The sequence below is a fragment of the Ambystoma mexicanum genome, chromosome 9, assembly GCF_040938575.1.
Source record: "Ambystoma mexicanum isolate Mex_15411 chromosome 9, UKY_AmexF1_1, whole genome shotgun sequence".
In the NCBI taxonomy this organism is placed as follows: Eukaryota; Metazoa; Chordata; class Amphibia; order Caudata; family Ambystomatidae; genus Ambystoma; species Ambystoma mexicanum.
In genome coordinates this window covers 794090592-794111863 of record NC_090931.1, presented here as the reverse complement: position 1 = coordinate 794111863, position 21272 = coordinate 794090592, and the positions used below count along the sequence as shown (strand labels likewise).

General features: G+C 47.9%; 1 protein-coding gene across 3 annotated transcripts in view; it reads right to left on the bottom strand.

Annotated features, from left to right (window-relative positions):
* Positions 1–21272, bottom strand: part of VPS8 (VPS8 subunit of CORVET complex) — a 2529257-nt gene that overhangs the window by 179427 nt on the left and 2328558 nt on the right. For all 3 annotated transcript variants that reach the window (XM_069615741.1, XM_069615740.1, XM_069615739.1), the window contains exon 43: positions 8973–9141. In XM_069615741.1, coding sequence (XP_069471842.1) covers positions 8973–9141 — 169 coding nt within the window. The remainder of the gene's footprint in view (positions 1–8972; positions 9142–21272) is intronic.

Here is a 21272-nt window from a genome sequence, read left to right as displayed (position 1 = left end):
AGGCAGACCCTCACTGACATCCTCTGTCGTTCTCTCTCCAGACCTATGAACCCGTCATATGGTCTCTGTTCTCACTCCTTTCTACTCCTCTCCCATTAACGGCGGCACCAGATGGGAGGTCCTCTTGGCCTTCTTCCATGCATCCATAGCCATCATAAATGTCTATCAAAATGGTACCGTCATGGCCCAGGGCTCTTAGCCCAATCTCCTCCAGTCTCCCACGTCTTATCAACTTCCTTCCTTCTCCTGCTACTCCTACATCCTGTCCAGTTCCTTTGCCACCTCCTGCCTCCTCCTCTGCCTCCTCTCTGGCACCCCCCTCTACCTCCCTTCTGGCCATTCTGCCACCTCCGGCTACTACTTCTGCCCACTCTCTGGGCCCCTCTGCCACTTCCGCTGGATGTAACTCACTCCTGTACCACCACCCAGAAATCTTTCAAAAGTGTCAACCTGCTCCACCTAGCTACTCTCAACTCTCGCTCTGCTGTCAAACACACCTCTGACATCTGCCACCTCCTCGAATACCTTGACCTGGATGTCCTCGCTCTCACTGAGACATGGTTCACGCCCAGCTCTGTCACGAGTTTTGACAGTCTCCTCCCTGAGGGCTAAAAGATCCTCTCCGAGCCCAGAACCAATCGGCCCGGACGTGGAGTGGCCCTGACCTTTCCTGAGTGGGTTCCTGCATCTATCATTCCCATGCAGGCCTATTCCTCCTTTGAATGCCTGGTCTACATAAAGGCTCTCTATCCCTCCTAGCCTCTCTCTAACTGTGGCCACCATCTACGGGCCACCTGGCCAGGTCGCACTCTTCCTCTCAGAATGGGCAGAACTCACCTCTTCTCTTCTTGGTTCTTCCCCTCAAATCCTCCTCTTTGGAGATCTCAACATCTACCTGGAAGCCTCTGACCACTCTTCTGGGCTCTTCTGCAACCTTTGCGACTCTCTCTCCCTTTTCCATTCTACCCTCTAGTCCGACACACGCTGCGGGACACACCTTGGATGTTCTCATTTCCTCAGACATCCCCCTCTCTAACCCTCTCACTACTCCTCTCTCTTGGACTGCCCACTTTCTGTTCTCCTACCAACTGAAGCTTCCTGTCCCCCAGGCAAAGCCCATCCCAGCACTGCCACCTTCCTTCTCAGTCATTCGGCCCATAATGTGAGCGTCAGTGGCCACTTTTCTCTCCTCCTCCTATACCTGTGGCTGACTCCCACTCTGACACAGCCCTCTCCAACCTGCATCTTTCTATTTCCAACACACTGGACATCCTTGCCCCTGTCATGAGGATCCGTCTGAAGCCTACCCTCAAGTGCCACTCTTGGTATGACGCCGACCTGGCCGTCCTGAAACGTAAGTGCAGGTTAGCTGAGCGCAAGTGGAGGGCATCGGGTGCATCCTCTAACAGACTGGCCTGCTCCAAAGGCAATACAGAGTGTCCATATTTAAGCCCATGTCTCTGCAGCCTCTAACAACACAACCAAACTATTTAAAATCTGCAAATAGCTGGCCAATCCTAATGCAGCCTCAACCTCTGCTGCTCCCTCCCATGAACTCTGCTAGGCTCTGGCTTCTTATTTCACCACAAAAACCCAGGACAACCTGTCCTCACTTTCCCTCTACCTCTTCTCAGGCGCCTTTTGGCCGCCTCTTCCCCGTCTCTCCTTTCCTACCTCTCTCCCATAATACCTGATGATCTTTCTAGACAAGTCCGATCTATGGAGGTGTCTTCCAAATAGGAGCCCCCTGCTCTTCCAGAACTATCAAGGACCACAATGCTTCCCTCGTTCCAGCCCTGGCCTATTTCTGTAATCACTCTTTCACCACTGGATCTTTCCCCTGTCTCCTCAAGCACTCCCTTGTGCACCCCTTCTAAAAAAGCCTTCTGCTTATCCTTCTTGGAAAACTATCGCCCGATCTCCATCACTCCTTTCCTGGGCAAACTCCTGGAAAAACTGGCCATCTCCCAGCTACCCCTCCACACTGAATCTGTTGGTTGTCTCCATGACCATCAGTCTGGAAGCCAGAGGTATAGAAACTGCTCTTCTGAACACCCGTGAAGATCTGCTCTCTAACCTTGACTCCAGCTCTCACGCTGTCCTCATCCTACTTGACATTTCCCTCTGCCTTTGATACGGTCAATCAAGCCATCCTGTATCGACTCTGCAAGAACCTGGGCATCAAGGAGCAGGCTCTGGTGTGGCTGACCTCCTTCCTCTTGGACCGACCCTCCCAGGTCCAACTTGGGTCCTTTCTCTCCACCACCTCTCTCTCAACGTGTATATGTCCCCCAGGGCTCTATTCTCTCACCCTGGTTCTTCAATGTCTACCTGGTCCCTTTGGCCCACCTGATTTCCACCTTCTCGTCTAACTTCCAGTGTCATGCGGATGACACACACCTCTCTTTCAGGCTTCCCTCAGCCTCCTCTCCTTCCTCGCTCATACCTGACTGTCTATCCGCGATTCAGGAATGGTGCACCTCCAACGATCTCTGCCTCAACGCCAGTAAGACTGAGATTATTCTCATTGGGACTGATGCTCCCGCTTTCCCTCTCTCACTCTCGCCACCTTCCTTGGGCCCTCTAACCTTGTCCTCCTCAGAGGCTAAAATCCTTGGGGTCATCTTCAACCACCTGACGTTCCGGAAGCTGCTCAAGACCTTCCTTTTCTCCTCTGCCTTCTCTCTCCCTTTCTAAACTTCATGTCTGCCTGCCGTGACTGGTTGCTGGGTACCCTCAGAGTCTGACAGGGTACCAGGCCCTTCCATGACCAGTCTTCATGCACTGCCTCTGGGCCTCCCACACACGTAGGAGCCATAACTGTAACTCCTACTGCCCCCTGCCTTCCGGCACATACCCAGAGCTGTGCTGCCCTGGCTGCACTAACTCAGAGCCTGGTGCCCTGATCATACTTTCCCCTACCCTCTCCCTTTCACTTCCCCTTCTCCCTTTCCCCCTTGCACTTTTTGTTGTCGCACTTGCACGATGTGAATGACACAAGGCCTAGTAGGATCCTTTGTCCCGTCTTCCCACTGTCTCCCGCTTCCTTGTCTTGTGGCGCTTAGAAATACTTGTGTACAGTTATATTATAAATACCAAATGATATCATATCATATGTAAATGGTTGAATTGTACTGTCAAATAATTATAAGTTACTCACTGTAGTAACGTACTCCTAGTCCAAAGTCCCCTTTCCTCCATACTGTATGGGTGTCCCTTGCTAGGCACGGGAGTTGGAACCTTTTTCACCAGAAAAATCATCTTCCCCTTTAAATTTAGATGTGGGCAGGGACGCGGCCCTGGGAGAATGCGCTCCCCTGACTCAGACCACCGGCGCTACTCCTCAGTCCCCTTTGACGCATCAACAATATTAACATTGCTGAATGACACCAGTTTTATTAGGCGGAAGGGTGGAGGGACGTATGGAGGAAAGGGGACTATGGACTAGGAGGGGGGCTACCCTGGACAGCCACAGTGTCCATAGAGTATGGTCCCGTGAGGAGCAGCTGGCGCACATCAACTAGCTCGAGATGATAGCTATTTGGCTTGCTCCCAAAGCTTTCCTGCCCATGATCACCGTCAAGGCGATGGTAATTCAAACAGACAGCTCCACCTGTACGTATTACATCAACAAGCAGGGTGGCACCTGATCCCCTCCCCTCTGCAGACTGGCGATAGACATTTGGGAGTGGGTTCTGGTGAACAACATGCACCTGTCGGCAGTCCACCTACCGAGCAAGTCCAAACTAGAGGCGGACACGCTCAGCAGGCTGGGTGTGGACAACTAGGAATGTCAGTTGAACGAGGAAGTCCTTCAGGGGATCTTCACCAGGTGGAGTCATCCGCAGGTGGACCTCTTCGCCACCAGTACCAACAGGAGGTGCCCCCAGTTCGCCTCCTGGCAGGGGCATGGCAGGGGTTCGCTAGGCGACGCAATGCAGATCCTGGGGAACATGAATGCGTATGCTTTTCCCCCCACTCCTCTGGTGCACAGGGTCATCTGCAGAAACAGGGAGTCGCGAGACCTCCAGATCATACTGATAGCTCCATGCTGGCCAGCAAGACCATGGTTCTCAGAACTTCTAAGCCTGTCGGACCAGACCCTGGTGCACCTCCCGCTGGGCCCAGCACACCTACTCTCTCAGCAGGGGGCACAGTGATCCACCCATCCCCGCAAAAGTTAGCCCTTGCAGCATGGTTCCTGAACAGGTCGCCCTAAAGCATCTGCACCTGTCACAGGCTAATCTGACCATTATACAGGGGGCTTGGAGCGACGCTAGCAGGAGCCAGTACAAAAGCAATTGGACCAGGTTCTGTCACTGGGCAGAATCAAAGGAAATTGATTAATTTACTTGCACGTTGGTCAACGTGCTAGCTTTCTCTGCACACCTCGCACACTCTGGGGTGCAGATAGACACATGCTGCACGTATCTGGCGGCCATTGGCGCTTACAAGAACTTGGAGGAAGGAGGTTTTTTCCTCCTAGAATCCGGTGGTTAAGAGGCACTTGGCGGGCCCGACTAGACCTGTATCCACCTATTACGAAGCCATACCCGGTGTGGGACCTCAATGTGGTCCTTGGCGCCCTGGCGCATAAACCATTTGGGCCTATTGCATCTGCTCACATCAGGCTAGTTACCATTAAGACGGCACTACCAGTGGGCCGTACCTTGGCACGCCGAATCAGTGAAATCCTGGTGCTGGTGGCTTCAGAGCCATATACATTTCACAAGGACAAGGTGGTGCTATGTCGTCTCCTTTTGTCACCTGAATGAGGAGATAGTGTTACCGACCTTCGCGGACCGGCAGGATGACCCTCAGAGGATATTACACAGTCTGGATACCAGACGTGCGCTTAGATTCTACCCGGATAGAATCAAGAGCTTCTGCAAAACAGACGCCCTCTTTATCACCTTTGGGGGGTCAAAACCAGGCTGTCAGGCCTCCAAGGCTTCCATAGCAGGGTGGTTGGTTATGGCCATCAAGGAGGCGTACGAAGGACAGGACAAACCATTGCCAGCAAACATGCATGCCCATGCTCTCAGAGCTAAGGCCACAACGGTAGCTTTCCAAAGACATGTGCCATGGCAGGTTATCAGCAAAGCGGCTACGTGGGCTACTCCCTCGGCCTTCTGTAAGCACTACTGTTGGGATGCCAGCCCTAGGTCGGACGCGACATTTGGTCGGGCAGTGTTAAGGAACTTGTTTTCTTAAAGAGCGACAACTCTCCACCCTGGGGCTACATTATTTGTAATCGCCCATACAGTATGGAGGAAAGGGGACGGGACGTAGGAGTAAGAACTACTGTACAGTTGTAACATGCCAGTTATACATTTGTGAAAAATGCATGTCATTGGGAAAAAATGCTTTTATGGTGTCTGTCATGTTCCAAAATCAAGATGAATTTAAAAAAAAAAAAATGTAAGCAGGGAATATCCTTGTTCTACCAACTGTATACCCATCTGTCCATAGTAATTGAATGCAAGGCCTCTCTGAAGAGTCAATTCCTGCCCTTCACGGGAGACTCAAGGTACGGGAGTGAGGGACTGAGGCTGAAGGCTTTAGTTTTTCTGTTCTTCTGATTCTAGAGAGTCTGAAGAGAACCCTATTCTTTGGAGGCGTTGTCACTGTGCGGCTCCCCTGCATTTCGGTGGAAAGGAATAAGGCTTAAATCTCCTTCTACACAAAGTAGTAGTGGGGGGGTTGATAACGATAAATCCAAAGATCTAGCAGCATGTCTGGATTCTTTAAATTATTGCAGACTTTATCAACCTTTCCCTCAAATAATTAATCCTCATCAAAGGGCATGTCAAGTAATTTGGCTTGTACGTCTTGCCTGAATTTTGCTGATCTCATTCAAGAGTGTCTATGGGCAACAGTAACTGTGCATCCAAACACAGTCTGGTGTGTCCAATCCCACTTCTAGTATGTTCCTGGCTGTGTCCTTGCTATCGTGTACTAAATGTTTATAAGAGTTTTGCATTTTAGGGGGAAGGTGAGCGGGTGCTAAATCCACAATCTCAGAAAAAGAATGTGTGTACCTAGCAAGGGTACAGGTAGTATTCACTGTTCTCCGAGGCAGACTTCCTAACGCAAAAGGATTTCTCCCCTATGCATCCAATTTCTTATACTTCCTATCTGGTGGGACTGACAGAAATACTGTAGCCTCTGAGCTGCAATGGCTGCCTGAATGACCAGGCTGTCTGTTGAAAGATTTAAACTGGGGACCATCCGGCCCAGCTCTTTCCTTCCAAGGTAGAACTTGAAATGTCAATAATTCCACCAGATACCACTTCCTCAGAAGAAGATACCAAATTTAGGGTGTCAATGCCACCACAGCGATGATGGGGTCCAGGCCTATTTCTGAGTCAGGATATGTCTCTAAACCACTCGCTTCTTGCTACTTCTTCTGCAGTTGCAAGAGTGAGTCCATAAATTGAGTGTTCAAAAGTTCCTCTGGCCATGGCTGTCAGTTGATAGCTGAATGGATGGAAGAGGCTCTTTTTCATTTTATTCAAAAATATCTCGAAAAGCGCCAAATTGAGATCTCCTCTAACAAGGTTTATAAAGGGAACGATCAAGTTCTGATGGCTCAGAAATCGACACTTCTATTAATCTTCTGCATACCAATGCTATCGAAGCATTTTCTGATATCAGAGTCGAGGTCGACAGTGCTGAGTACTTGGTAACTGTATCTGTACTCAGTGTTGGAGCCGTTGACTCCAAAGTTGACGTCGAAGGCACCGTCATCTTGGATGACCTTGCTGTCTTATATGTGCCACTGGTGCCCAAGCACAGCGAAGTGTCGGAGTGATGTGTTTTTTCTTGTTTATCTCCGGAAGCAACAGTTTTCTTAATACCTTCTGGAGCATGCTCAAAAATGTGGGACATTGTGGAGCTTCCCATTCTTACTTAGAGTAAGTTGCTGTTGGAAATTCAGGCTTACCTGGCACCTTGGATAGAGAGCAGAGTCTCTTTTGCTTACTCATTGAGAAAGACTTCTGGGCTCTGGAATACAAGAAGGAAGGCTCCTAGAATGGTGGTGGCATTCCTTCTTTTTCTCAGAGCCAGTGCTTTTTTCTGGAGTAACAACCTTTGTTTTCTCCATTGTCATCTTCGATGAAGCCAAGAAAAGCCTCACAAGCTGTTCCTTAATGGCTTTGGATGCGATTGTCTGACAGGATACGCACTCCTTCGTATTATCCTTTTAAAGACAGAAATTACAAGGTGAGTGAGGATCCATAATCAAAAGATGACACACTTTGCAGGCTTTAAAGCATGACTTGGGACATGACATATTTTTAAAAAATCTAAGTTTTGACGTGCGACTGTCTCTCGATCCTGCGTGTTGCCACAAGAAAAAGGAACTGAGGACAATGGAGTCGAAGGCTTCATACACGCATTATGATGATGTTGAGTCTGCACAAGATGGAGTCAATGAGATTAACAAGTTGAGGAAAGAGCCATGTAATGCCACCTAAGGACTGAAATAGGTTTTCAGTTGTCGAATGAGTCAAGTGGATGTTTCCAAAAATGAGGAATCCGTGGTAGAAATATGTCCTTGAGAAGGAACAGTTATGTGAAGGTAAACAAGCATGCCATGGAACAAAAGGAAATACAAGTTTGAAATTCTTATATGAAATTATTGGTACAACTAGCTATGAAAACCTTCCAGCGAGAAGACACTTTAATTGACTAAAAGAGATAACTAACGTCCTCCATTATTCAATTTCCACTTGGGTTGGAAACCAATTTACAAGAGGTGCCATCTAAACAGTCCTCACCAAACTTCTCCAAACATTGATATGATATATGATATGATATTTTATTTATAGCGCGCCTATACGCAAGCGTTTCAAGGTGCGACGAAGCATGGGAAGGGAACAAGAGGGAACAAGACAACAATCTTACTAGGCCCAGTGACATTGAGATCATGCACGTGCAGGGAGGGGAAAAGGAGAAGTGCCAGGGGAAGGGGAGGGGGAGAAGTGTAGGACACATGATAAAAAAAAATACAAACAAAACAAGATAAAAGGAAGTGCGGCTAGCAGGTGGCAGTGCAAGGGTTAAGTGCAGGCAGCAGGTAATTGGGCAGTGCCAGTAAGGGGAATATAGGGTAACAGAAACAGCCCCAAAGTGCAGGGTTGCCAGGCGGCAGTGCAGGGCAGGTGTGTAACTGGGATGGGGGAGGGGCAGGGACCTGGGCCCGAGGTTCAGAGGGTAGCCAGGTAAGTGACAGACAGGAGATGGGCAGGGAAGAGGAAGAGAGAAGGCAGAAGCAAAGAGGAAAGTTTTGAGCAGCTTCCGTAACCTGAGATGGTTCTGCTCAAGTTTCAGAGAGGCAGGGATGATGTTCCAGAGGGAGGCGCCAGCCGAAGAGAGAGATCTGTATCCAGCTCTCTGCTTGGAAAAGCGATTGACCCTGAAGGAGTTTGAGGTGGGAGAGCAAAGAGCTCGAGTAGGGGATACTTAAGAAGAGAACAAAAGAACACTATGAAACAAAAGAGCCAATGGCCTTACATTTGGAACATTTCCATGAGGAATATACAATTGTCATGGGGTTTGCGTCAGACCTGAGAAGTGAGGCAAAAAAGGCAGAAGATAGCATAATTTTTTCATCAGAAACTGCCCTTTGATATGACATCACCTAAGTATGTATCTATGTGTTGCTAGCTGCACCTGGGATCTGGTTGTATATTAAACGTTTGAAAGTCCTGGTCTGATGCTGGAGAATATTCTAAAGGTAATTAATAAGCATGAAAATGATAATGTCTGCATATTTTTTCAAGTGGTCTTGGAATTTGTGTTTTTGAGTTAGGATGTCTCTGTACTAATGCAGGCACATTTCCTGAATCCCATTACACGAGAATGGAAACAGAACATGTAAATTTGTGCGTAAAAGGCTACTTAAGTGCAGCCATATGCACTTAACTAAAAACATTAAAAAAATTAGATGCAATTCTTTTGTTCACCTGTGCTAGTGACGATGCTCTTCCTTTCTTTATTGCAGAGGTGGCTTTATTTTGTTGTTCTCCATTGTTCCTGGAATTGCATTTGTAGCATGTCCATCGTGTCTGTCCATCTATATCAATACCACATTCTTTACTCAGTAAGCAGAGGGAGTGGTAAAGGTGGCCACAGCTAAAACAAAATGTAACAAGTATCATTTATGTTGTCATTGTTGTGCCATATGTTCTAACAAATTCCAAAACACTAATCCAGACTCAATGGACTTAATAAAACCAGCCCAAATACATGGAGCACCAATAATCTGGCTAAATATATCGCTGACATCACAGGATGCATGCTAGAACAGGTACAACTTGGCAACCATAAACCTAAAAGAACACTACCATTTGCAAGTCCCCAATGACCTATCCTGCATCCCTCGGATTGGATTTCCCTCTAAATATTCCCTGTCCTACTCATGCTTTCATGGTAGAGCACACAGAAGGGGCACACAAACAAGAACGGAAATACCTAAAGAGGCATCTCATCCAGTGATAAAGGGAGCTCGGGAGGAATGGATGATTGCTTTATTGACATTCACTTGTAGCTTCTAATGCCCTTAATATTAAAACATTTGCAAAGTACCCATTTAGCACATAATGATAGATAAAAAAAATGTAATCTGCAACGCACATACAAATTTGCCAAACATTCATTTTTACTGTGTAAAAATTCTTTCTTCTTCTACAAAGAACTAATGGTTCTGATGGACACGATATTCCTCCCTTAGATTCTTCATTGTGTTAAGTACACCTCAGATGTAGCTGTTAGGGAAATGTCTTACACAAGTGCTTAATTCCCTCTACCTTGGACCCCTCCAGCTCTTTTGCTACATTTTGGGGTTTTGAACTTTTCATTTTCAATGTGTTTTACTTTTGTGTTCTTTGGTTATGGAGTTTTAAAACAAGCTCCATGGCATCATCTTTTTCTGTGTTTTACACAGCACCTTCAGTGCAGTGACACAGGGGTGTCTTTCAGACTCCCCAATGTTTAAATACCTTCCCTGAGGCGGACTACTGTCTCTCAGGGTATGTAAAGTTAAATTGACTTTACTAGTCTCTTTAAATTTACTGACCCAGCACACCCTATCTTACTATAGAGTGCTGGAGGGGTTGCATAGCTTACCCCAAGTCAAAACACTCATGTAACAGTAACATTTTACCTTTTCCTATTTTAAATGGCTGGTAGCAGTGGTTTAGATCAACTTCCGTGATTTTTCGCGACCGCTAACAATGATATCTCAAAAACAGGGGTAGCCATGTTTTTCAATATGGCTCCCCAGACCTATCTGTAAAAACAGACTCTGTTCATCTTTTTTCAACATTTCTTTTAGGAAAAGTCCTTCTGTTTGTCTCTGCGCGCCAAACCAGGTTTGGTCCCTTTGTTCGTGCCCTTTGGTGGGCTTTTGTGCTGAAGCCCTCCACTGCTGCCAGAGTGTCTGGGGTGGATAGGATGTGAGGGAGGTGCCCGAAACTCCCTGTGCTTAGTCTCCTAGGAGACCTGAATACACTCTGGTATGATTGGCCGGCTGGCTGTCGGGCAAGGACAGCCACCCTGCTGTGTGAGTGACAGCCAGGCTGAATTAATTGGGGGGGGTGGTAGGGGGTGGACTGTTTAAAAGCAGGTCTGTGGGACTTGGAAAGCAGAGTCGACCACTGGAACGAAAGAACTGAAGAGGAGAGGAAGAGGACTGCTGCAACTCCTGGACGACCGTTGAAGCCCTGCTGCAGGTCCGAATTGCCTGAAACTCCGACGACAGAAAAGCCCTTCAAGTTTAACTTCTTCCCTTGAGTTTGGTGGGAACAACCAACTCGCAAGCCACCTGGACACCGTCCTATTCTGGTCGAATTTTCTTCAGACTGCTGTTGAAAACCAGATAGCCAGAAGTAAGGAAACCAGGACTTTAAGGCCTTAAACCCACGTCTCGCTACAGCTTTTGGCCTCTTCCCTGGGCAGTGCAGGAACCTTCCGACGTCCTCCTTCTTGTCCCCACGACTAAAGCTCAGGAACAGCGAGATCAGCTCGAACTGCCAGGAACAACTGCCTCAACTACAGCTTTCTTCATTTAAAAAGGTACTGTACAAACGCGGTCCGGAAATCTTTTTGCCCATCGAGCAAGTGTGTGAAACGTTCCTCAACTACGAAGGCTTGTCCTTCCCTAAACATTCGTCAAACTTTTTTCACCTAGCCAAATCCTTTAAAAATCTGTGGCAAAGACTTAACTATTACATACCAGAACTGTGCTATCCTATGCAAGAGACTCTGAACCATTGACTTTGGCCCAGGCCTATTGAGAAGAATTGCTGGTTGTATTTAACTTGAACCCTTTGCCCTGCCTATTAATGTATTTGGTCTGTCTATTCTTATAACCTTGTCTTTTTCCTCCCTTGCAAAGTATCTCAAGTGCCATTTTGCTCACACTTCATTTTTGAGCTAAACTTGTTTAGTTACTTACCGGTTTGATTTTTGTGGTGTAGTAGTGTGTAATATTGAGCTGCTTGTGCTAGTGTAATGTTTTATAAATGATTGAGTAAATAAATGTATATTCTTTTAGTAAGAAACCTTGAGTAAGTGTTTACTTGAATCACTGAATTGGTTGGTCCTTTGTGTAACTTGTTCTACTGCTCATTTAAACTCTTGAGATAAGTCTGGTTGCTCAGCCATCGCTACCACTTTACTGTGTAGTACAGGCTTGTACCAAAGGTGAAATTGTGCTTACACCTGTAGTCCTAATTACCTGTAGTGTTCCCCAAGGGTACTGCAGGTGATTCTGCCTAACAGTAGCCTGCTCTGGAAAGTTTTCAATAGCCAGCAGGGTGGCGTACAGCGGCTCTGAGGAGGGCCCTGTATCGTGCCAGAAGTGGCGTAATCCTCTCATATACTCGAAACTGCTGTGCCATTTCCCTTCAGTTCTGCTTTTTTGACCCCAGATAATGGAGAGCAAGGACAGAACGGTCACATGTGAAAAAGGGATTCATTGAAAAATGTAGCGGTTTAGGCGGGAGGGAAATGAGAAATCTGTGGGTGTAATATGGGATCCGTCAGAAGTTACACAAGTTAAGTGATTGCTTCTTCTAATGAATACATTCCTAGCACATATTCCTCATCTTGAGGAAGACTCAGAAAGACGTGCCAAAACGGAGGTAGAGGAATGACAAACATGAACCTACAGGAGGAAATTTTGTAGAACCGATTTAACCCACTCTGAAATTCCCATCAGCAAAGGAGTACAAATGGTGGTGCTTGACGAAAATGTCCAAAGCAGGAACTCCTTTTTGTAAGGCACATCCACCTGGAGATGGTCGGCTTGGAGATAGTTGTGGCCTTCTTTGGACCAGAAAAGCCAACAAAAAACTGTATCATAAAGAAGAAACTCGATTGATCTTGAATGATACAATATCAAGGGTCTTCTTGGATCCCACCTATGGAATCTCTCCTCCGTTTTATGAGGGAGTGAAGGAGGAAATTAGGCTGGAAGATCGATTATTTGCTTAAACAGAAATTTAGAAACTGCTTTCAGAAGAAAAGACTGTCTAACCAAAAGGGTGAACTTTTCTACTGCAAACTGGAGAAAGGGCAGAGAAATGGACAAGGCCTGGAATTCAGATACTCTTTGTAGAGAAACAAATAACTTACTTCCAGTAATGTTCTTTCTGATGGATATTCCTCCCACAGCTTGCTCATCTTAGCTATGTTTTCCAACTGATCATTGGAACTTTTTACCCAGCAGGGGACACTGTGCAATGTCTGTGTCGGGATCCCTCGACATGCTCCATGCACAACGCCGGATGTTACGTCAGCATCTGCATATATAGCTTGCATCAAGCACTGACCTACGCTTCTATAATTTTTCCCTGTGCATAACCCTCATTGGGGAATTGACAATCACAGTATTAAGAGAGTGAGGTGTCAATCAGAGGGCTACAAGGGGAGGGTGAGAAGGAATCTATGAAAGGAAGAAATTGTGCTCCCATGTATTCCTTATTTTATATGGACTCCCATAGCAGTAGGTGTATCCTGGAGGAGGGGAAAGCCACCCCAGAGACCAAGGTCAAATTAGAACATTTTTTAAGACTGCCCAGGCAAAATGTGCTTCCTGGCTTCACAGAATCAAGGCAGTAGTGCTTTCAAAGGTATGCAGCAATTACCACGTTTGACAGATGTCTACCATCAGAAGCACAATTTGGAGAATCAAAGTGGCAGCTAACCCCCTGGTTAAGTGTGCTCTCAGGCCCTTAGATATTTATTTTCCTGCAAAGGAATAGTATTTGGGAATTCATAAACTATCCACCTGGTCAACATTTGTTTAGTTACAGATTTACCCAGTCTAGGGCCACTGTATCCCATGAAAAACTGATCCTCTAGTCTGAAATCACGGGTTCTTGAACTAAAGAAGCTTAAAGGCCTTCAGTCTGTGGAATCTATCTTCCTCCTTAGATGGGTGAGGAGGCTGATGGAACACTGCAAGGGGAATCTTTGGGAAATATTACAATCCGAGACTACCTTTTGTTGAAAGGTTGGCTTTACCCTAAGCTTCACCTTAGCTTTAGAGAACGCTGTAAACAGAGGTTTGCAGGATAGGGCTTGTAATTCATTAACCCTTTGTGCAGAAATAACTGCCACCAAGAATAATGTTTACCATGTAAGCAATCTTAATGGGCAATAATGCGTAGGCTCAAAGAGAGCCCCCATTAACAAAGTCAACAGTATATTCTAATCCCACGTTGGCACAATAAAGGGAACCAGGAGAAACATGTTTGTCGGCCCTTTGAGAAATTGTATTACCATGGTAATCGTAAAGTACAACACTTGCTCAGGTGTGCGGTTGAAAATTGACACAGCAGCCAAATACCCTTTCACCACGGCAACCTCAAGACTTTGCCAAGCGAGATGCAAGAGAAAAGACATCAACGTCACAGTGTTGCACAGATAAGGATAGAGGTGTTCGGCTCTGCACCAGCGACAACACTTTTTCAAACAGCAGCCATAGAGTGACTTTGCTGCTGGTCTTCTTGCAGAGGACAACACCACCAAGGAGGTCTCATTACGTTCACGTGCATCTCATTCTCTCAGAAGCAAGTTGTGAAGGTTGAGAGTGTTGACACTCGGGTGAGATCAAATCTGTCCTCTGAGGAAGACACCAAAGGGGACAGGTGGCCATGCCCAGGTGGTCTGTATACCATGCCCTAAATGGGAGTAATCAGGATTATGGTGGTCCCAAACCTCCTACAGCTACTGAGTACACCAGGGATGACGGGGATCAGTGGGAAACTTAAAGCATTGGTAAGTTCCAGTCCACCACAAAAGCATTCCCCAGTGTTCTTCTCGAGGGAAATTCCCCCAGAGCAAAACAGTTTGCACTTCCTGTTGGCACTGTAAGCAAAAGGATCCACTTGAGGGGTTGCAAAAGAGCAAATATCCCCTAAAGTACTTCCTAGCACAACTCCCACTCATGAGAAACCGAGCTCAGCCTGCCAGGGCGTCTGCTGTCATGTTACCCATCATGGCCAGAAGGACAACCGGCATGAAGATCCAGTTCTGCAACACCCAGAGTTAGAGCTGCATTGCCTCCCTGCACAGGGGTAGTGACCCCACATCTCCTTTCTTGTTGAGGAAGTGCATGACCACTGTGTTGTCCGTCATAATCAGAACAGACTAATCCTGTATCAAATGCAGAAGATTATCAGCACCAGTCTGATAGCCCTCCGCTCAAATAGGATTATGTTAAGTGTTGCTTCTGCTGGGGACCACAATCCATTCACAGTCAGCAAGTTCAGGTGAGCCTCCCAACCTTTCAAAGAGGCGTGCGTAACTATGTTCGTCTCAGGCCACGGTTGCCAAAAAGGTTCTCCCGTCATCAAGTTCCCCCTGCAGGACTAATACAGAAGGTACTGTGAGACCCCTTTTGGGATCTGAGGGAGGTACTTCAGACTGCCTAAGAACTGCAACCACTGAGATCTGCTGGCACATTGGAGAGATCTCATTCTCAGTCAAGCCACTGGCTCCGGGAACATACATTATGCCATGTGGCATAGCAAACAGACAGCCTAGTGCAGGCAGAATGAGGGCCTTTTGAAATTCCATGACCATCTGCTAAATGTGAAGAGCTCTGTACTCAAGGGGAGTTGGGGGTGGGGGGTTGCTGGGCCTTCCCTAAAGAGGAGAACAGCACAATGGACCTTAATTGAAGAATAAGCCAGGCAACTGCACGCTAGTGAAGTATGGCAGCATGCCCTGTGGATGGAAGCACAAAGGATGAACATTGTTTACATGGAACACCCATGTCGTAAAACGCTTCTAATTACCATTACAGCTTGAAACTCTAGAGTGTGCAAGGACATCCCTGCAGCCTTGAAACATAGGAATTTGTCCAAATTCTAGGGAAGCATGAGCCAGGCCTTCAGAATGGTAGAGGTGGGGTCGTGGTGCAGGACTGCTCTGTTGTCCCTGAATAGGAAGTAGACGAATGGGTGATGCAGATGAGAGGCTGAGAAGTTCTGATAACAATGACCGGTATCTGCGGCAACATATAAAAAAGGTAAAATACCCACTCGACTGTCAGTGTGTCCCACAGAGCTCCTTGACGACTTCACACTAGAAGTCAACAGCACCACTTGAGGAGTCTCCAAAAGAAGATCTCATCCAGAACATCCTAGCAGAGCTCCCACTTGGGGGAGGCCGAAGTCTGTGTGTTAAAGGCATCCATTGCGACACTCTCTCTTCCGGCCAGATGGGCCGCCATCAGAGAGACACCATTATCCAGAGCCCAGAACCACTGTTTGCATAGCTTCTCTGTATAGAGGCAAGCACCCCACACCACCTTGTTAGTTCAGGTAGTGGATGGCCACTGTTTTGTCCGTCAGAATTCGCAAGGTCTTGCGTTTCACAGAGGGGAGGAAGGTGACCAGGGCCAGCCTGATTGCCCTCATCTCCAGCAAAGTGATGTATTCCCAAGACTCAGAGGAAGACCAAAGTCCACTCACTGTCAGTTCCGACAGGTGAGCGTTCCAATCTGTCAGAGAGGAGTCCAAGCCACCATCACCTACGGCCAGAGTTGACGAAACAATGCGCCTTTCAGCAAGTTATTTCTCACGGCCCACCACGCAAGATCCCAAGCCAACTGGTCCGAGACCTGTAGAAAGTCAACATGCGGCACAGAAACTACAACCATTGGCAATGGAGGAGCCGCAGAAGCGATCTCATGCACAGCCTCTCCTCCAGAACCGCTAGGATGCAAGAGGCCGTAAAGGCAAAAGGCACAGAAATGCAGAGGCTGGGACCTCTGTCTGGAATTGGAGGACATTGCCCATCCGAAAGATGTTCGCCTCTCGGTCCTTGGTGGGAATGCCCTGCACAAATCGGAGAGACTGGGACTTCAAAATCGGAGACTTTTTGAAGTTCAGGGAAAAGACCAAGCTGTGGAATAGAGTGCATGTGCGTAGTAGGTGCTCTGATACTAGTTGTACGGAGCAAGCTCAGAAGCGCATCAGAAGCGCAAATCGTGGAGGGGCGCTGTTGAGCTGCCAAACAATATGGCCGATTGAGTGGTGAGCTCCTGCCTAACAAAATCCGTTCCTGCAATAAATCCGATTATGCCCTACATACCAATTACTTGCTAGCATTAGAGGAGAGATGAATGTTTGGTGATCCAGCTGACCGAATCCTGGCCTGAACCGGCAACTGAGCTCTGAGCATCAGGCCCCTGAAGTTGTTGTGCGGCGGGCGGCTGCTGAGAGGAGGGGCAGAGCAGAGCTCTTCCCACGCTAAGCTTCGTTTCTGAAGTAGCAGTCTGGATCGCTACCCTTGGTAATTGTGTGCTCCATGGACAGTGTGTTTGGCCTGATAATCTAACAAGACGCAGTGGCTGACGGATTGTGCAGCTGCGGTCCCGCCGGTCATGCGTGGATAGCAGCGGCCATGATATCTCCGGTTCTTGGGCTGGAGAGTGTGCAGGCCTTCGGAGGGCAGCATTGACCGGACGGCATGCCTGGAGCGGTGTCGCAGTGAACACTACGCTCGATTGAGCCTGCGGTGCGCCGCTGGCTGCGATCCGAACACCATATGACAGAAGGCACCATCTTGGAACTTACGAAGTACTCTTGGTGAGCACGGTTGCTGTTGCCGTGTAGAATACAGGTCTGGCTGCTCTGTCTGACCCGCTGGAGTGGCACCAGATCATCTATTACTGGCCTGGCTCATCTGAGGGTAGCCTCTTGAGGTATTTGGGTAAAGTTGTCATTGTATTGCTTCACTGAACTGCATGTGCTGTACATACTGACTACGGTTCCCTTGCCTGTTTATGTGAGCGGGGTCCAGTATACCTGTAGGCAACTGGCAGCAAACTTTCCCTCTGTCCATTGTTCGTGTCGTGCCACTGGCGCCTGACCTGTCAGCCCCCCTGTGCTACCCCCATCTGAGCATTCACCTACTGTGTGGCGGCCCATGCCAGAGCCAGGACCCTCTTGTAATTTGCCCGCAGCCCCATCGACACTACATTTGCTGGCTGATTATAGCCCTCCTGCACCCGGAGTGTCATTACCCCCGGGTGTAGATTACACCAGCTGGTGGCGTTGCTCGAGCCTGTGTATACTGGTGTGACGCTCCCACACTCGCCCCCGCACCTCCGACTTGGTAGTACCACCCCTGAGCCATGACTAAGGGAGCCACATCCAAGAAGAAGGGCCCAATGGACACTTATACCAAAACCCCTGCCAAATCCCCTGTCCAAATGGTCGACCCCCCGGTGGATGATCAGTCCCCTCACCCACGACATCGAGGAAAAACCAACTGCTGACGACGGTACAAAATGGCTTTCTCGCCGTAAATGTCAAGCTGGATGACATAGTCTCCACCATAGACTCCCTAAAGTCAAAATTGAAAAAAGAAGGGGCTTGCATCACTGAGGTCGAATCCAGAGTTGGGGAAATGGAGGACCAGATCTCGAGGTACGGACGAGACATCGCGCATCTCCAACAGGAATTTAACAAAGTCTGCAATAAATGCGACAACCTCGAATCGCGGTCACGCCACAATAAGATTAGAATTGGTAGGATTGCCAAGGCGGCCTGCAAGGACCCGATGAAGCAATTTACGGAAAAGCTACTCAAGACCCTGTTCAGCCCTTCCGAATTATCGCAACATTTCCTAGTTGAAAGGGCGCCTCGAGTCCTTGCCCCAGTTCCCAAGCCGGGCGCCCCGCCCCAAACTACTGTGGTTAGACTTATAAACTATCGCGACAGAGACGTGATACTGCGCCTGGCCCGCAAACACGGTGCACTGCGCTTTGAATCCTCCGACATTCATATCTATCCAGATTTTGCGGCAGCAGTGCTTTACCGACGCAAATCATTCGATCCGGCCAAGAAACTATTGCGAATGTGCTAAGTGCAGGATGCTCTACTATACCCCGCCAAACTCTACTGCAACATGGGGGTAGGGCCGACTTTTTCGAAGATCCTGCAGATGCTGTGTCCTATATTGAAGCCAACATTCCCATCTCGCTGCCACGAAGTGACTGTGGCGGCTCTCCGTTGCATGATGATGCCCCAAACATAACAGACAATGCTTGAAGCCGCTGGACCACACTGCTCTGTCTGTACGATTAGCTTGAGTATAACCTTACCTGGCAGTGGCACTGTACTCAGGTTGTTGACCGCAATCAGATTTCTCAGGCGGTCTCACAGTGCACCCCATGGAAATTATTGTGTTTTTTTCTAATCGGGTATACATCGTCAAGTTGTGGGAGATGAGGGTGGGGGGTGGTATTTGGGTTGTTGGTGCCTGCAGTTATGTACAATTAAATTGTTTTGATTGTGTGGTACTGATGGGCTATTCCTGCCCGATGTTAAGTTTGTTCATTCAAATGTTGAAAACAATCGTAGACCTCTCCAATGACGACATTTGCACCTACTTTCTGCTAAAAGCTCAGCGACTATGGTACTCACACCGCACTAACTCCGAACAATACGAACGCTAATCTTACCTTCATGTCTTGGAATGTCCGTGGCCTTAACCACCCCATTAAAGCCTGTAAGGTGGCCATGTATATAAATCGTTGCTTACCCAAAATAGTAATGTTCCAGGAGACTCAAGCTCTAGGGCCTACCAACAAAATAGTTGCCAATACCTGGGGATCTCAACAGTATTTTACGTGCTATTCATCCCAGTCACGCAGAGTGCTCTCTACGATACACCGCTCCATACAATTTCAAGAATACGAGTGCAAGATTGACCCGCTAGGAAGGTATGTGAGTGTGGGGCTTATTGCTTGGTACTAAGGTTGCACTTGTTAATACATATGGCCCCAATGTCGATGACACCCAATACTATACTCAAATCCTTGACCTTCTGATCAGTGTTCAACCTTTACACATCACATGGGGGGGGGGAGACTTCAACATTATCCTTGATTGTACCCTAGATCGCTCCAGAGACACACAGAGGGAATTTACTGCAGCGAGCCGTATGGTGGCAAGTGTAATGTCTTATTTGGGACTAATTTACCCCTGGCGTAGTCGTAACCCGACCAGGCGCGAGTATACATATTACTCCACGGTGCATGATGCACATTCTAGAATCGATTTGTGGTTAATTCCTGCCTCTCTCAAGCCGCGGGTCGTGGATTCTGTGATTCACCCACAAACCTTATCTGACCATTCGCCCATCACATTGACGCTTCAGTGGTTAGACACGGTCAATTGCGCCCCCTCTGGCGCATGCCCCCGGGATGCTTATCAGATGCGGTGCTTACGGAAGAACTGCACACTGAGTCCGCGGAATGCTTTCAATTAAACATACCATCGGTTTCGCAGGCAGGTACAGTGTGGGAGACCTTTAAGATATGGGTCAGAAGCGAGATAATTTCCAAGGCCTCTGGATTGCTGTGCGAAACCAGAAGGAATCTCGCAGAGATTGAGGCTGATTTAAAAAACATGGAGGACGAATACGCCCGTACACGTGATCGGGCGCTACTCGGGTGTATTAAGGATAACCTCCTAAAGTTTCAAGAGCTGGCGGACAGGGAGGTCCGTCTGCTGTACCACCCTATTCAGGCTAAAAGGTATGGTGAGGCAGACAGACCGGGTCGTCATCTGGCTCGTGCGGCTCATGGGGACTCGGGCACACATCACATCTCGGGTATTCTGGGTACATCTGAAGATATCCTTAGCTCCCCTGAAGCTGTAAATACAGAATCCTACAAATCACTTTACTCCAACTCGGATCAGTGTTCCCCTGCGGATCTCGAACACTATCTTGAATCTATTCCTCTCCCCAAACTCACTGATGAGGCATGTCAGGCATTAAACCTTCCCCTAACCACTGATGAGATTGCAGAATCTATTAAATCTCTCCCCTCCGGGAAAGCCCCCAGTCCCGACGGGCTCGGTATTGAATTATACAAGAGCTGAGCTCGGATCTGCCCCCCTAACTACTCAGCATTTGGGAGGAAGCATTGCAACGCCGTACTCCCCGCCCCCCCACTCGATGTCGGAAGCACTGATCATAGTTCTACTGAAACCTAACAGACTCCCTGAACACATGGGCTTTTACCGGCCGCTATCTTTGATCAATTCCAATATTAAAGTCCTAGTTAAATTATTAGCGGCAAGACTGCTCCCATACATGCCAGAGCTGGTCCACCCGGACCAGTCTGGGTTCATCCCCGGATGCACAACAGCATATAACTTGCGGAGACTCGTTGGTGTAATTTCCCAACTCAACCCAAACTTGCAAGCTGTGGCCGCTTCTTTAGATGCCGAAAAAAGGCGTTTGATTCCGTAACTTGGCAATTTCTATTCTGAGTGCTCCGACGTATGGGCCTGGGTGAGTATTTCATCCAATGTGTGAAGTTGCTTTACTCCTCACCGAGGGCGAAGGTTAGGACCGGATCCACAATATCCCCTATGTTTTCGCTTGCCAGAGGCATGTGACAAGATTGCCCCTTATCCCTGCTGCTTTTCGTTCTTTCCATAGAACCTCTTGCCTGTATATTGCATTTAAGACACTTGCATCGCGGACTTCGCATGACTGGCCCCACTCATATAATTTCTTTATATGCGGACGACTCACTGTTATTTATCAGGAACCCGTCAGTCAACCTTTCCCCAATACTCGAGGAGGTGCGCGGATTCACTAGATACTCTGGGTACTGCATAAATGAAGACAGGTCGGCACTGTTAAAATTGAACGAAGCTACGGTCCCCCCAGCAAATCTTTCGGGCTTCAGATGGGCTCAGGATAGGATGAATTATCTAGGGATCATT